The sequence below is a fragment of the Drosophila obscura genome, unplaced genomic scaffold, assembly GCF_018151105.1.
Source record: "Drosophila obscura isolate BZ-5 IFL unplaced genomic scaffold, ASM1815110v1 contig_17, whole genome shotgun sequence".
Classification (NCBI taxonomy): domain Eukaryota; kingdom Metazoa; phylum Arthropoda; class Insecta; order Diptera; family Drosophilidae; genus Drosophila; species Drosophila obscura.
In genome coordinates, this window is record NW_024542757.1 from 1,716,689 (window position 1) to 1,733,258 (window position 16,570).

Sequence of the window (16,570 nt, forward strand, 5' to 3'; positions counted from 1 at the left end):
CTATTGGCTTAGGTCAGCGCTCTGAATTTTACCCCCATTCGGCAATGGGGACTACTTCTGTGCCATCTATAATTGATCTGGCCCCAATCTAATTACGAATTAACTAATCTCGACATTCCGCGTTTCTTTTCGATTGCAGTCTCTCTGGGAGGAAATTCCACGGACTGCGCGCACGCACGCGATCGCAAGCCTTATCGCAGGATAATCTCTCTCCGATTAGGCGAATATCGATTATCAGGTCGTACGATTGAAATCGAAATGTGCCCCCACTGTAAATTAGCTCACTTCATTCGAGTTCAAGCGCTGTTGCAGCTCGGACGGTGCTCAAAGTGTTGGATTTCCCCTTAAAAACCTCAAGGATGACAGTCGAGCCAAATAAAGGTAAATATGGGCGTGGCATTGCGTGAACTTTCGTCTGTGAAGTGAACTTTGAGCACATAGAAACGGAACTGCATTTGACACACTTTTGTTGAAGAACTTTCCTTCAAGTGTCAAGAAAGACCTTGCCAGTGGCCTGATTAAAGTCCAGACCACTCGCTCGGCTCGGCTCGGCTCGGCTCGGCTCGCTTCCCGACCGACACACAACAAGTGGCTCTCGGAAGGGTCATAAATCGTACGGCTTGTGCCCTCGATAGCGATGTCTCGAGTGCAATTCAGATTTATTTACTCAACTGCAGGAAGTACTCGAGATACGAGATAGGAGAGTAACGTTTTTCTTTTGCTTGCAGGACCTGTTGTGGGCATGCGGCATGTCCAGACCCTGCTGATATTCCTCAATATAACCGGCATGTACCTGGGACGCCTCAATGTGGGTGTCTCTGTGGTGGCCATGACCAATGCGGAGTCAACCAATCCAAACTTTCCAGTAAGGCCATAAAACTCCCACCCCTTTTACATATTTGATCAACATTTCGTTTGTTTTCTTCCGCTTAGGAATACGACTGGTCGGAGTCGCATAAGGCGTTGATTTTGTCCAGCTTCTTCTGGGGCTACATCGTAACCCAATTCGTGGGGGGCTATCTGTGCAAGCGTTTCGGCGTGAAGAGTGTGATGCTGTGGGGAGCCTTCGCCTCCGGCGTCACCAGTGCCCTGACGCCCCTCTTCATTGGGTTCGGCGGCTGGCAGGCGTACTGCGGCATACGTGTCCTGATGGGCTTCGCCCAGGGACTGCTCTTTCCCTGCATTCATCAGCATTTGGCGCGCTGGTCCCCGCCAGCGGAGCGCAATCGCCTGGGCGCCCTCAGCCACACGGGCATCGAGTGCGGCAATGTGTGCGCCATGTTCCTGAGCGGCATGATAGCCAAGAGTGCCATCGGCTGGCCGGGCATTTCGTATGTCTCCGCGGGAGTGGCCTTCGGCTGGTGTGCCCTGTGGTTCATCTTTGCGTCCAACAATGCAACCGAGTCCCGCTTCATTGGCGAGGCAGAGCTCCACTACATTGAGTCGTCGCTGAAGCACAGCGACAACTACCACAAGAAGGTCATTCCGATTCCCTGGAGAGCCATCTGCAGCTCCCTGCCTGTCCTGGCCCTACTGATAACCCGTTGCTGCGAGACCTATGGCCTGAGCACGCTGCAGGCCGAGATCCCGTCCTACATGAACGGTGTCCTCGACATGGACATCAAGAGCAATGCCTTCTTCTCGGCCCTGCCCTTCCTGGCCATGTGGTTCATGTCCTATGTGTACCTGATCACAGCCGACATTCTGCTCGGTGGCAACCGCCTGTCTCTGACTGCCCTGAGGAAGACCTTCAACTCGCTGGCCTTCTGGATTCCGTGCGCGACACTGATCGGCATCGGATTCCTCGACAAGGACCAGAAGACTCTCGCCATTGTTCTGATGACCCTCAGTGTGGGCTTCAATAGTGGCGCCACCATCGGCAGCTCCCTCAACACCATCGATCTGTCGCCGAATCATGCCAGTATTTTGATGGGCATCGTCAACACAGCGGCCAATGTGGTGCCCATAATCACTCCCCTGGTTGTGGGCTTTATCGTCAAGGATACCGTAAGTGCTCGCCACTCCATGGAAATACAGAATGCCCCGTTTATTATGGTCTATTTTCATTCCAGAGTGATCGTACAGAATGGCAGATTGTGTTCATTATTGCGGCGGTGCTGTTCTTTGTGGGCAACTGCATATTCTTGGCCTTTGGATCGGCTGTTTGCCAGCCCTGGGATGCCGAAGACTTTCTACAGCCCCGCCAACCAGAGTTGGCCGAGGGCAAGCCGAAGGCAATCGACGAAAAATCCAGATAGTACAATTCAATTTCCGACTCTCCAGACCCTCCGATAGCCATCCTAATCTACACTCGAGTCCGGTCCGTCCGTTGAGCTTTTGCTCAGGCGCGCTCGAGTGCCGTGGAATGGGGAGGGGGAATCACTCGAGTTTCGCACAGCGAAGAGTTGCTCCAGTTGTTTTAGCCATAGATTATAATTGTTTAAATATGTATAATACTCGTAAAGTTCAATAAATTGATGGAACGGCTGTGGCTCCTTGGCTCCTCTTTTGGGTACATTATCGATTAGTTTATTATTTATATAGCGGGTAGCATCGCTTATCGTGCACTGCACGGGCGTGCCATTGTTTTGCGAGATTAGAGCCGTACTCGTAAAGAATAATATTCAAAAAATAAATTAAAATCATTCATTTATGGCCCAATCGGCGCTGTTAGCTGGAAGCTAGCCTAGGCCGTAGGGCTTGCCTGCTTGGTGCCAGTAGCCCTCTTTCTGTGTCTCAGTTTCCGTTTTATATTTCCACCTGGATCCGATAGAAGCTCGAGCTTTTTCGCCATAAATCTTCTGGACAAATAAACAAGTCTGTGGCAGAAATGGAGGCGAGGAGTGGAGTGGAGTGTTTTTGCAGCTACCACTTCAACTTTGTGTAAATCCATCAATATTTGCTGATACTACGTACAATATGCGAGTATGCCATGCCGAGTATTCTCTTGCTCTTGTACAATAGATCTGGGACGTCAATCGACTTCTGGATCCGAGGCGTTGCGTCAAAAGTTACGCGTGTTGTTTGCTCCCGCGCCGCCTCCCAACAAACGGGGCATCTCTCTGTGGGAGTCACCTGCGAGTCCGCATACAAACACGACACGACACGACACGGCTGTGCCCGGCCGTGCCGTGAATGATTACGGGAATGTGGTCAGCCGAAGCGGCCGAAGTACCCGAAGCTTTCAGCTGTCGTATAAATGTTGGCTAAACAATAGCGAGCAGGGCCACAAGCGATCCGCCAACCAAACGGTGCAGACCACCACCCCTAGATCCTCCCCTGCTCCGCCCTCGTTCGGTTCAGTGCTCGTAAAATATGACCCACAAAGGAGCTAAGGGGCCGCGCATTGGCATTCGCCATCTGCAATCTTTCCTGCTCTTCCTGGGCCTCACCGTGATGCACATTGCCCGCCTCAACGTGAGTGTGGCCATCGTGGCAATGACCAATGCGGCCACAACGAATCCCAACTTTCCGGTGAGTGTGCACTGAGTGGCTCCAGCCAAGGAAAACCTTTGCTGACGTGGTCCGTTCTCCGTTTTCTGCCAGGAATACGAGTGGACGGAGAAGCACAAATCGTACATACTGTCCAGCTTCTACTGGGGCTACATCGTGACCCTCTGTCCGGGCAGCTTCCTGTGTCGTCGGTACGGCGCGAAGGTCGTCCTGTTCATTGCCAGCTGCGGCACGGCTGTCTTCAGCGTGATGACCCCGTGGTGCATATCCTGGGGCGGCTGGCAGGTGTTCTGCGCCATCCGCATCCTGCAGGGTCTGTTCCAGGGCGTGATCTTCCCCTGCGTGACGGAGCACCTGGCGATGTGGTCGCCGCCCGAGGAGCGCAATCGCCTGGGAGCCTTCAGCTACACGGGAACCGACTGCGGCACGGTACTGGCCATGTTCATCAGTGGAATGATTGCCGAGAGTGCCATGGGCTGGCCGGGCATCTCGTATGTCTCGGGTGCCCTGTGCGCCGCCTGGTGTCTCCTCTGGCTGATCCTCGGCTCCAATAATGCGCCCGAGTCGCGGTTCATTGGCGAAGCGGAGTGCAAGTATATCGAGTCCTCGCTGCAGCACAACGAAGACTTCCACGATCGCACCATCCCCATTCCCTGGAAGGCCATCTGGACGTCCGTTCCGTTCCTGGCGCTGCTCGTGACCCGTTGCGCCGAGACCTATGGACTGAGCACGCTCCAGGCGGAGCTGCCCTCCTACATGAACGGCGTACTCAACATGGACATCCAGAGCAATGCGGTGTTCTCGTCGCTGCCGTTCCTGGCCATGTGGCTGCTCTCCTATGTCTACCTGATCGCGGCCGATGTCCTGCTCAAGAAGAAGTGCCTGTCTCTAACGGCCGTGCGGAAGGTGTTCAATACGCTCTCCTTCTGGATACCGGCGGCCGCCCTGATCGCCATTGGGTTCCTCAACGAGGACAACAAGGTGCTGGCCATTACGCTGATGACACTCAGCGTGGGCGTCAACAGTGGGGCTACGATCGGCAGCTCCCTCAATACCATCGACCTCTCGCCCAACCATGCCGGAATTCTGATCGGCTTGAGCAATACGGTGGCGAATATAATACCCATCCTCACGCCACTGATTGCCGGGGAGATCGTGACCGATAAGGTGAGTCAGCCCAGCACAGCCCGAGCCCGCGCCCGTTGAATGGGAAAAAACCCCGAATCGAAAGCTAATCAATGTCTCTTCTGTTATTTTATTCCAACTCTTCAGCACGATCGTGGCCAATGGCAGATCGTCTTTGGGCTGGCTGCCATCATTTTCTTTGTGGGAAACTGTGTGTTCCTCGTGTGGGGCACGGCCCAGGCACAGCCCTGGGATGCGGATGACTATCTGAAGCCCAAGGATGCCGAGTCGTGCAGCCAGAAGAAGAGTCCACCGCCTGCGATCGCGCCACCCATCGATCCCGTCTTGGAGCTGCAAATTAGCTGGCCAGAGCGGTACACTGTGATGGCGACGGACTGAATGATTTGTGGCGGAAGTCGAGTCGAACAATTGATTTTGTTAATCAGTATTAACTATAAGTAGGTTGTAATTTATATTTATTCTATTTATAAGGCGTGACATGAGCGCGGGACTTGAGTAAATTTATTTATTTTCAATAGATTCGATTCGATTTGATTCGCTTTGTTCTGTTGCCAAACGCTTGTGATTTGGGCACTCCAATCGAGGACCCTAATCTAATCTCTTAATTTATCTTATAAATGTATATAAGCACTCATATTTATACGGGATTTTCACACCACTCGCGACCAAGTCTCAATGGTGCTGCACCAGAGACAAGTGGATCGGATCGGCTCGGATCGCAGCTCTGGCTCTGTGGCTACTCTCCCCACGAAAAACAATCGCCACAGCTGTTTGGGGTACATACAAGAATAATGAACAAAAAAATTGTGATACTTAGAAATAAAAATAAACTTGTTGACTTGCCTCTCTCTGCCTCTCTGCTTTGTACGTGGCTCTATTTACATTTGATGGCTGTTGCTAGACCTGGGAATTTATATGGCTACAAGTGGATCCGATAGCAACGTCGAACAGCTTGAAGTCGTGGATCAGTGTTTGAGGACAGACCTTCTTCATTTTTCGCGTGAATTGAGTAAGGTCTGTGTCCTAACTAATCCACTAATCCACCATACTGTCTGGCACGAGGGAAACAGCTTTGAGTCGAACCATGGATCAAACATCAGTGTTTTGAGACCAGGCCTTCTTCCTCTTTCGCGCGAATTGAGTAAGGTCTGTGTCGTATCTAATCAATGACAAATTCAACAATAATTATCGCCTAACGATCGATCGCTTTGTCATCTGATAAAACAGAGCCTATTAGCCGGAACGGAACCAATCTGAGAGCAATTACCTCAATCAAATAAATTCATATCAAGCGCCAGGGTGACTGGGTAAATTGGTGACTGGGAGCTCTGTCTTTGCCAATCGATAAGAAATTATTGCCAGCTACTGTTTTGGAATTATTTCTCCTCGTCATTGTTATTGTTTGCAATGGGCTCTCAACCCCCCCCCCATGGGTTTTGGCCTAGTTATTTTCTTTGGGCGTATTTGTGTATCCTATCTATACCATCCAAGCCCTAAAGTAGGCTAAATCCAGTGGCAAGGTCACTGAATCTGAATCTTATCAGTGGAGGAGATCTTGTTTGGTCATGTGGTTCAGTGACGTCGCTGCCTGCAGGCTAAGAATACAAAAGCATCGTTGGCCAGAAATCAAGTTTCGGTGCAGCCTGCTTGTCGTTTTGGCACACAAACGAGTTTCGCATTGGCTGCAGCCACTTATTCACCTGCCCATGCACTCCCCACTTTGGTTGGTCAGTTCTGCGGTTTCAACTGGACGGTGTGGTCGCTGCCACCGATTGCACTTGCAATGACGATCACGTCGTTCTCTTTGGTGACCAAAGGTTGGCTCCACATCGATGGGCGATGCAAACGTTCGCTTTCACAGTCTTTTCTTTTCTTTTCTTTTATTTTCTTTGCAGGGCCCGCCCTGGGCATCCGCCACCTCCAGGTGCTGTTCCTCTTCACGTGCGCCACCCTGGTCGTGCTCCAGCGGATGAACCTGAGCGTTGCCATTGTGGCGATTACGAATGCCAACAGCAGCAATCCAGACTATCCAGAGTACCAGCTAACGGAGCAGCAGAAGTCTTATATCCTGAGCAGTACCTTCTGGGGCTCCTGCTGCACGCAGCTGCTGGGCGGCTACTTCTCCAGTCGATGCGGGGCCAAGATGCTGCTCTTTGTGATATCTCTGGCCACGGGTCTCATCAGCGTCGTCACGCCCTTCTCCATTGCCTGGGGTGGCTGGAAATTGCTCTTCGTGGTGCGCCTCATTCAGGGCCTGGTCATGGGCGGCATGTGGCCCTGCCTGTACACGCACCTGGCCAAGTGGTGTCCCAAAAAGGAGCAGAATCGTTTTGGTGGCATCATGACGACCGGCCTGGATTGTGGCACAGCGCTGGGCTTTGCTCTCAGTGGAGTCCTAGCCGCCTCTCCCCTCGGCTGGCCCAGCTCCTTCTATGTGCCAGGTGAGTGAGAGTCTCCATCTGATCGCCATCATTGACTGAGCTTTCCGCTAGGCTACATTGGGGTTGTCTGGTGCCTGCTCTGGCTGCGCTATGGCGCCAATTCGCCATCCGAATCGCCCTTCATTTCGCTGGCTGAGAGGAAATACATTGAGTTGGCCCTGGAACAGAGTCATGCCCCCAAGGGCCAGACTCCGGCTGTGCCCTGGCGTCACATATTGACCTCACGTCCGTTCCTCGTGCTAGCCTTCTGCAAGATGAGTCAGGCCTGCAGCTTCTACACTTTGATGCAGCAGGTGCCCCGCTACATTCACGGCATCTTCCGGTACAGCATTTGGATGAACGCCTTGCTGTCTGCGCTGCCCTTTGTGATCATGCTGCTGTCCTCCTACTTCTTCATCTTCCTGGCCGAGTATCTGACTCGGCGGCGGAACATTCCACTGCCTATCCTTCGCAAAACCATCAATTCGTATGCCTCCTGGACTCCTGCCATTGCCCTGATGTCGCTCACCTACGTCAGCGACCAGAATGTGGTGGGCAGCATCTGCTGTCTGATTGCAGCGGTGGCTGCCATCTCTGGCCAGGCCATTGGCAGCTCTCTCAATCACGTGGATCTCGCTCCAAACTTTGCAGGGCTTCTGTTTGGCATCAGCAACACTTTGATGTCGGCAGCCGGTGTCATATCGCCCCTCATCATCGGCTTGGCGGTGTCCGATGAGGTAAGTTTGAACAACCTGCTATATAGGATAACACTAATGCGTGTATCACCCACTTTACAGTCGGATCGTACGCAATGGCGTTCTGTGTTTCTGGCAATTGCCGCAATTCTGTTTGTCGGAAATTTGTTGTATTTGATTTTTGGCCGAATGATGGTTCAGCCTTGGAATGGACCCGGACCCAAGACTGCGGAAACCCAAACAGCAGCAGCACATTCCCCAGCGCCTGAGGAAGCGCTTTCCATGGAGAAGTTTACCTATTTTTAATTGAATTTAATCGATTGTATTTTATTGCCAATATCCTGACCCACGAACAGCTGGCCGCGAGCGTTAATCATTGTATTTTTAAACATTTAAAAGTTTTGCCAGACTCGTGCAATTCGTAGTTGTTGCGGGCTGCCACACCATGATATTTTGTGACCCGTTTCATTACCGATTCCCTTTGAACCGATCTGGCAACACTAAAACCAAATCTCAGCTGCTCTATCGATCGATAGAATCATATGGTATGTTATCGGCTCTGCTCTGCACCCCTGAAGACTGATGGCGGCAAGAAATCGTAGTGAATGGCAAAACAAGTCGGATTGTTTAAAAATGTTGTTTATAACGTATTCAGTGCTAAAATGGTTGATTAACATCGGTTTAAAATCACAATAATATATATGTCATGTGTCCGCTGCCGCGTGGAACTCGTTGCGCCCGAAATTCGTGTCGCGCAAATAGTGTACTGGCGAATCGTTTATCAACGACAACAGAATGGGCTTGAGGCCCAAAATGGAAGCCAATTTGTATTTGAGTGTCACCGATTTAAGCAGCTCCACCAGATGGGCCAGCAGCTCCTCCTGCTTGGCGGTTGTGGCATTGCTCTGGGCGTGCACCAAGTACCTAATGGAATCGAGAAGAGCGAGAGTTAAGCCAGAAACAGAGCTGTGTGAGTACGTTTATTCTTACCCCTTGACCACCTGCTCGATCACATCGTCGCTCAAACGCCGATGGCAGAGATATTCCTGAAGATAGACGGGGTTCTGCAGCAGCACAAATTGGGAGAGAATGGCCTCGCTCCAGTTAATGTCGTAGCCATAGGCGCGACTCAATATCAGAGTTTGCGGGACGCTGGGAAATTGTGCATTGAATTAGTAAAAGCCCGAAGCCCGGTCAAAGCTATGCTCCGATACCTGATTTGTGTGTTGACCAATTCCCGAAACTGTTCCCTCGATCGGACGGCTATGACGCTCACACAGAGCTGCGGGGTGTTGTTATTGTGTCGCCGTTCCAGGGCCTTGCTGCAGAGGTCCAGCTGCATGGCAATGAGCTCCGCTCGCGACACACTCTGTTGGGCCAGCAGCAGCTTGTTGTCCAGCAGATAGTTCTCCGTGGCATGCGTGTAGTTCTCCATGGCCTGCTGTAGAAGATTCTGCACCTCCGACGAGCACTTCAGCTTGTTGAACTGCTCGGCCAGGGCCTGGATTCTGGCAACCACATTCTGGGCCTCTTCGGTCCACATTTCGGCCAGCTCTTTGTACATGAGAAAGTGCAAGGCAGCCAGTCGTAGCAGCTCCTTGCCGTTCTTCGGCTGATACTCTCGCAAATAGCTGAGAATGCCCTGGCGCAGGCCACTCTTCTGATCCTCGTCAAACTGTCCCAGCAGCGACTCGAACTGTTCGTTCTCAATCAGCGAATCGAAGCAGTAGAACATCTCCCGATAGCAGGCTATGCCAATCAGCATCCGGACGATCAGGGACCACGATTTGGCCTTGGCCAGTTGTCCATTGAGCTTCTTGGCCTTCTGCAGAACGCTGGCAATGCCCTCCATGGAGCACTCGTGGACAAAGCACAAGTGCGCCTTGATCAGCAGCTCCAAGTAGATCTGGTTCTGCTTCTTGTGGGAGAGCACTTGGGGAACGCCAGACAGTCCCCCGGGGGGTGTGGCCAGCGGCACTCCATAGAGCGTTATGATCTTCGAGAGACGCTCAAACGTCTCGCTCTCCTCGTACTCCTTTCCGTCCTGATAGCGACGATAGGCCTTCAGGGCCTCGCAGTAGTCCAGCAGGCAGTTGCCCAGCATCGTGGTGTTTGGTGTCAGTTCCAGGAACAAGTGGAAATCCCGATCGATGCTGTGACCCCAGAGATCGGCGTTCCGCAGGGCGTTCCGTGGCTGTTGGTTGGCATTGAAGATGTAGAAGCGCGGCCTAACAATGCACGTAGTCAGCTCCAGGGCGAGAATATCGGCAATCTGTCAAGCAAATGGGAAATGGGACTGGGAATAGAAAATCTTCTATTGGTTTTTACTTCCATTTGCATCTCACCTCCTTTGGAGTCATCCGTGTGGATATTTGTATGTCGCTGACCACCAGCAAACGCTGCAGGCAATCCTCATCGGCGGCACTCTTCAGCAGCACGTGGACATCCTTGGTGCGTAGCACATCCAGATACTCCTTGTCCAGGTACATGGCGGCCCGATAGGCCAGCACAATGCGTCTGCCCAGCTCCACGCCGGCCTTGAGCTTCGACCCAATGCCCAGTAGGGTCTCCAGCGTCTGCTGCTTCTCCTTGGATGGTATCTCCTCGAACTCCAGGGCCAGGGAGTCCGAGCAGCTGTCGGAGAGATCGCTGCTGCATCGCGTCATCACATTCTGGTTGAGCGTGATCCGATTGAACTTTGGGAACGCGCTCTTCTCGATCTCGCCAAGCAACTGGCGCTCCTTGCTGGACAGATTGCCGATGCTGGTTATGCCTTCGGCCAGGGCCATCGCAAAGACAATGAACCGCAGATCGTTGGGCCGATACTCGAAGAGGTCCTGCAGACGCAACGCCTCCACAATGTCGCCCCTGTCCAGGAGAGTGTTCAGCAGGCTGTCCAGTCGCGCTTCCATCTCGGCCGTTAGGCGAGACTTTCCGGCAATGCTGAGGTCGTCGATGCCGGCCAGTTCCTTCAGCTCCGAGAAGGATTTGTAGAGGACAAGGCGCTCCTGCAGCATGATCTGCTCGTAGTACTCCGAGTGGTAGATGGCCAGCGAGGAGAGCTGATCCTCGGGCAGCTGCAGATAGCACACGACCATATCGTACTCGATCTGATCCCTGTCGAAGGACTCGTTGGGGAACAGATGATGCTGCTTGATCACACCCAGCGCATTCTGGAGCAGCTCGTAGCGCCTGAGAGCACCCGCCTGGTGGCCGGTGGCTGCCTGCAACAGGAAGTTCACCAGAATGGCCGGCGGCAGAGCATGCTGCTCGATCTCCAGCTCGTACTCCTGGCGGGCACGCAGCACTCCAGCATCCAACTCCGCCAGCCACTTGGCATAGACAATGTCGCTCAGCGGCAGCTGCAGCAAGGTGGACAGCTGCAATGCCTCGTCGTAGGCCTTCGCCTCGGTGAGGGCATCCACCAGACGCCTGTACTCGGAGCTGTCCCTGCGCACAAGCTGCTCCAGGTCAATGGCCAGTTCCCTTAGCCACGTGGCGGCCACACCAAAGACCTTGTGCAGCAGGCAAAAGTCGAGGAGGTCGCATATGTCGCCCACATCCGAGCGGCAGATGCAGTCCAGGAATCGCCGCTGCTGCAGAATGCAGTCAAAGTTCGACTGCAACTGAATGAGCAGCAGCCCAATGGATCGCTGCATCATCTGCTTGCGCGGCAGGGGGGCACACAGCGGCAGAGTGACTGCATCGTGGCTCCAGCTGCAGAAGAACTGACGCAGCTCCACAATTGTGGCATCGCTAAAGTCCTCCTGGTGGCCCGTCAGCTGCAGGAAGCGGCACAGATGCGTGAACTTGCAATCCTACACGGAAGATTCATAATTATTGGAATCAGGAATCAGGGATCAGAAGTCAGCCTCCCACTCACCGGCTGGAAGATTTCGAAGCTGTGCAGGAGAGCGTTGACGTGGCCGCCGGCAACGGCTCCCCGTATCACAGACCACACCCACTCGAAGCGATCGTCTTCCCTCAGCAGCAGGGTGCTCCATTGGCCGCTGGCCACCGCCAGCCAGACGAGCCAGCACCAGTCCAGATTCCGTCTGCTTACGGTGGCCGCCAGAACAGCGAGGACGGGCAGCCCCTCCCTGATGCAGTGCCTCAACAGATTTATGCTGCTGCAGTGCGGAGTGCTGCCCTGCATCATCTCCAGAAACGTGGCCGTGGTTGGGATTTCCTCGTCGGGCAGACTGTTGGAACTGCACAGGATGATGGCAAACAGATCCTGGCGAGCGCTGGGGGTGAGCAGGTTGCACATGGACTGCTCCGCATGCCTTTGCAGCTGCTGCTGCTGCTGCACATTGGCCTCCTGGATGGAACTGTGCGAGGAGTTGGTCATCGTTTCCTGCGAGGAGTTCGTCTGAGTTTCGACGCCACCACGACGCGTGGGTCTGTTGGAGCTTCGCTTGTGCTGCCGATCGCTGCACTCGTAGCTCAGAGCCCGCAGCAGGTGGACACCCAGCGGGGACGACTTGAACTCCGGCAGAAGCTTCTTGAGCTCCGTCAGCGGCAGATCAAAGTACTGGATGAGCAGCAGCAGGTGCCACCAGTCATTTCTGGAGGCGTAATACTGGAGCAGAGCCCCTGGAAAGTTGCCCGGAATCTTTCGCACGGCCAGCCGCATCAGAGCTTGATACAGATCCAATGGAAAGTCTTTGGGATTCGTGTCGAGCTGCTGCACCAGATCCCGGTCCCATTGGGCCAGCAAATCCGAGTAGCTGTCGCTATGCCGCCGCTTTGGCAGACGCCTTTGCAGCAGGAGGAAGCTGCGCAGCGACTGAGTGTCGAATCCCAGCATCTCGCAGCAGGCCACACAGTGGGTGACCAGCTCCTCGTCGCCGGCGTGCTGCAGGGCCAGCTGCGTGGTCGTTTCGCAGGCATGGAACAGCTGGGTCTTCGTTATCTGGCCGTACAGCTGCAGCTGCTCCGTGATCAGATAGTACACTGCATAGGCGCCCCTGTGCTGCTTCAGATAGTGCGTGTAGTTCAGCTGCGACCTCCTGGCAAAGCGCTGGCAGAGCCGTGGATTCGAGAAGGTCACCAGCTCCCCGTGGCCAGCGGCAGCCAGCACCGAGAGATTCACTTGCTTGAACTTCAGGAAGAGTTCATGCGGCGTGGGCAGAGCAGCCGGGCTGCCCGTCGGTCCGTGGTCGAAGCGGGCCGTCAGCGACTTGAGATATGGCACTCTGCTCAGGCTGGTGGATGTGAGGAATCCCTCCAGGGAGCGCACGCTGGGCTCCAGCGTAAGAAAGTCGTAGAACGTGAGCAGGGGATGCTCCTCAAAGGGGCCGACTGACTCGTTGTGGGTCTTCTCCAAGTACGTCTGCACGCTCTTGGATATCTGCAAAGGGAAATCTCTTAGAAGGGAACCAATACGAACGGAACGGCCTCTGCGAATCCCCCTACCAGTTCAAATCCCTCGTGCTGCGTCAAAGAATGAGTTTTGAGATCAATTATAAGTGTGAGCAAGGCCTCCTGATGCGCCTCGCTGCCTGCCAGCTGCTCCAGCGAGGCAATGGGCACACAGTCCATCAAGAGCAGGGCGTGGTGGCCGCGGTCCAGCAGATATTTGGCCAGCGGCTGGCGGCTGATGAGCTCCGCGTGCTGTCCCAGGCAATCCATTGTGCAGAGGCGACGCAGCTGTGTGGGAATGTCCGAGGACTCATCGGGGAAGAAGTAGCCCGCGCGGGCAAAGTAATTTCGCAGCGGTTCGCTGGGCTGCTGCAGCTGCTCCAGCGCGTAGTCGTACATGGAGGAGTCCACCTGCCAGGCGGCATAGCCCTTCTCGAGCGGGGACAGTGTGTCCTCGGGTTCGTTGCCCTCCTGACAGCAGCACCAGCGCTGCAGTTGGTCCAGCCGCTGATTATCCACGAGATGCTGCCACACCATCTCCTTGCTGAGCTCGGGTAGCAGCGACTCATTGCCATTGGCAAAGTACAGCTCCACCAGGAGCAGCTGCAACGCCTCCTCCGGCAGCGTCATCAACGCCTCGATGTGCACCCGCGGCAATTGGGTCTTCAGTTTGGCCAGCAGCGAGCCGCACTCCCGCAGCTGCTGCACCAGCGACCAGTAGTAGGCCAGGACGGGCTCCTCCTGCTCGTACAGCAGCGGCTCCTTGGTGCGCAGATGATCCAGCACATACTCGCTGAGATCCTCGTCCTGGCACTCGCAGGCGTACTGAAAGAAGAAGCACTTGACGTCCCTGTCCACATTACGCAATGTGGTGTCCGCCTTGTGCACGAGCCGCTCCGACAGCAATCGCTGCACATAGGCCTGCACCACATCGTAGAAGTAGTGACGGTATTCCGCTGTCGTCGTTTTCCTCTTCTTGGCCCAATATTCCATGCACAGGTCGATGTTCTCGCCTTTGGTGGCCACCTCCTTGATGATGGCCACCTCGCTGATGCCCGACCAGCTCTTGAACAGTTTGTCCCGTGCCTGGGCCTGGGCCTGAGCGGAATGCATCTTGATGGGCGGTGTGTGGGCGGACGTGTGTGTGGAATGTTCCTTGAGATATTTTTCACATTTCTTTGTTTGGAAATCAACAGTTGATAATGGCCGCCCACAGCTGATTATTCTTATCTCTGGTTCACTCGCGAACTAGTTCGTTGTTGTGGTTATTTGGGTTAAGAATAATCATTTCGATTTTACAGCATAACATAAGCTAACTAAACCATAATTATTTATTCTCTTATTATGCTTATTTTCTTTGAAATTTACTTGTTTTAAAGCACTTAATGTGTAGCTGACTCAAAAAATAATTCATTAGACATCGTTTCGATAGTTATCTATCGATAGTTGGGCGCTGCCAGACAGCTTTTTTTTTGTGCTGATACCACTTGGCGCTCTATTTGAAACCCATAACGCCATATGGCGGTATCAGCTTTCGTTTTCGCTGGTAATTCTATATCCATTCCAGACGTCCTTCCTTGTGAAATTCAAGCAGCTGAAGGAAGCTACAAGTTCACTTAACAGTTCAAGTCACATGTGGGGCTTGATCGCAGACCAGACCCCCCACACGCGCACACAGAAGGCGGTCGGTCGGTCGGTCGTTTGCTCCGCTCCGTTTAGGCCCTTGTCTGGTGACCATCATGTTGCTCCTTCCGTCCCTGTTGTTAGCCAGAACTTGGCCATTTAGATTTGCAATTTTTGGGCTTACAACATCCGCTTACAACCTGTGGGGCGTTGGGGCCGATAAATCAACTGCCTAACAAAAACTTACAACATTTCTAGGAAGCTTCTATCGTCCCGTCCAGCAGCAGCAGCAGCAGCCGCACTTTCCACATGACACCTGAACCCCACTAAAGTCCCAAGCCAGAGCCCGAGCCCGAGCCGGTGACTCCATTAATAATTTTCACACGACCTGGCGGCTGGGGGGAGGGGAAGGGGGAATTGTGTCATGTAAATTTGACATGCCACATTCTGTGGCCGGGCCACCTTTCTTCGTTGGTTGCGTAAGCTGATATTTTGTGCAGCAGCATAATTATATTCTTTATGTTTTTTACGCCGAAAGAAGAACTGGAACAACAACAGCAACAACAAGAGGGATATGTGTGGCCGCCACATATTTTGGTTATTTTTGTTTTTTTATTTTGTTCATTTTGGACTCTCTTCGTGTGGCCAGTGGTTCTTGTTGTTGCTGTTACCGTTTTGGTCACTTTACAAATAGTTGGAGTGGAAAAAAGCTTTATGGGATCTGCGGCTGCTCCTCCTCCTCCTCCTCCTCCTCCTTCAGCGACGGTGGATACCCATGTCTGCAGTTGGGCTTTGAGCGGGTGACTTGGCAATCAAACCGGTTGTCCCTGCTCTGTCTTTCTGCTGGTTTTGCTGTCTCTGAATTTGTATCTGTGTCTGTATATCTATGTGCTTGCTTGTGTGTGTTTCTGTGTGTGTGTGATTTATAGTTACGCACAAGCGCGCAAATCCAATTAGACGAACCGACTGACCTGACTGGCTGACTGGCTGACTGACTGACTGACTGACTGACTGACAAAATTGAAGCTTGGCCCGCAGCAAATGCCGCCAGATCTTCAGCCGAGGCTCCTCTGGGCACAGTAGTCATTCCCCCGAAAGCGATATTATCATTATTTAAATTAATTTCGATCACTTCACTGCACTCACAACCTGCCATCGGGCAAATATCTTTTCTTTTAGCTGAGCTATTTCGAATTATTATCTCAAAGCTTCCTCAAATTCCCTTGCATAGCGGGGTTCCCTTTGTATAATTGATTTGCTGATATTCCTTATATCTGGGAGCTACTGTAACTCATAGAGATATGTTCGGGTCGACCGGACTGTATATGTTTTCGACGTTTACATCATCGCCAATGGCGGAACTTCATTGCCCCGGCCACACAAATGTCGTCCATAGTCCGCTGCTCGCCTTTGTTGCATTTTTCTCAAAAATACATTCAAAGCATCCAACCGAAAGCAACGAACTGCAGTCGCGCATCTTTATCTAAAAATTGAATTGAAATGTATGTCATAATACCTTTGGCATGCCGGCCAGTTGCTTGACATTAAAAATGTGCTCCCCCGCCTCCCCAGTCTGCCACTGCCACATATGGTTGAATGCAAATTTTCATCAGCCATATGGAGCAAAATGCAACAACAAAAAAAAAGCTGATGACGTTTCTCCCCAATTGAAATGCAACTCACAAAACTTTGGGGAACGGGCCTGGGGCCTGGGGCCTCGGACCTCGTCGTACCCGCTCCTAGTTGAACATTTTGTGCTTTTAATTTTTTCGCAAAAAGGGCCAAGTGCTCGGCCGTGTGTGGTTATTGTTTTGATGGCTCTTTCCCACGTTAAATGGGTCTCAAGTATGATATCGTATCAAGATCGGG

General features: G+C 52.9%; 4 protein-coding genes across 4 annotated transcripts; 3 read left to right on the forward strand and 1 right to left on the reverse strand.

Annotated features, from left to right (window-relative positions):
• Positions 1-303: 303 nt before the first annotated feature.
• Positions 304-2,479, forward strand: LOC111077573 (putative inorganic phosphate cotransporter). The gene is made up of 4 exons (XM_022371909.2): positions 304-381; positions 729-865; positions 934-2,007; positions 2,073-2,479. The coding sequence occupies exons 1-4, from the start codon at positions 360-362 to the stop codon at positions 2,256-2,258; spliced, it is 1,419 nt and encodes a 472-aa protein (XP_022227601.2). The 5' UTR covers positions 304-359; the 3' UTR covers positions 2,259-2,479.
• A 733-nt stretch (positions 2,480-3,212) lies between these two features.
• LOC111077562 (putative inorganic phosphate cotransporter) lies at positions 3,213-5,417 on the forward strand. Its single transcript, XM_022371895.2, has 3 exons — positions 3,213-3,474; positions 3,547-4,620; positions 4,726-5,417. The coding sequence occupies exons 1-3, from the start codon at positions 3,316-3,318 to the stop codon at positions 4,975-4,977; spliced, it is 1,485 nt and encodes a 494-aa protein (XP_022227587.2). The 5' UTR covers positions 3,213-3,315; the 3' UTR covers positions 4,978-5,417.
• Positions 5,418-6,336: 919 nt separating this feature from the next.
• LOC111077557 (putative inorganic phosphate cotransporter) lies at positions 6,337-8,086 on the forward strand. Its single transcript, XM_022371888.2, has 4 exons — positions 6,337-6,416; positions 6,495-7,040; positions 7,092-7,756; positions 7,817-8,086. Exons 1-4 carry the CDS (start codon positions 6,383-6,385, stop codon positions 8,018-8,020), a joined length of 1,449 nt encoding a protein of 482 aa, XP_022227580.2. The 5' UTR covers positions 6,337-6,382; the 3' UTR covers positions 8,021-8,086.
• A 253-nt stretch (positions 8,087-8,339) lies between these two features.
• LOC111077558 (spatacsin) lies at positions 8,340-14,303 on the reverse strand. Its single transcript, XM_022371889.2, has 6 exons — positions 13,133-14,303; positions 11,598-13,067; positions 10,060-11,532; positions 8,929-9,986; positions 8,705-8,866; positions 8,340-8,638 (listed from the first exon to the last, which is right to left on the reverse strand). The coding sequence occupies exons 1-6, from the start codon at positions 14,189-14,191 to the stop codon at positions 8,419-8,421; spliced, it is 5,442 nt and encodes a 1,813-aa protein (XP_022227581.2). The 5' UTR covers positions 14,192-14,303; the 3' UTR covers positions 8,340-8,418.
• Between the last annotated feature and the right edge of the window lie 2,267 nt (positions 14,304-16,570).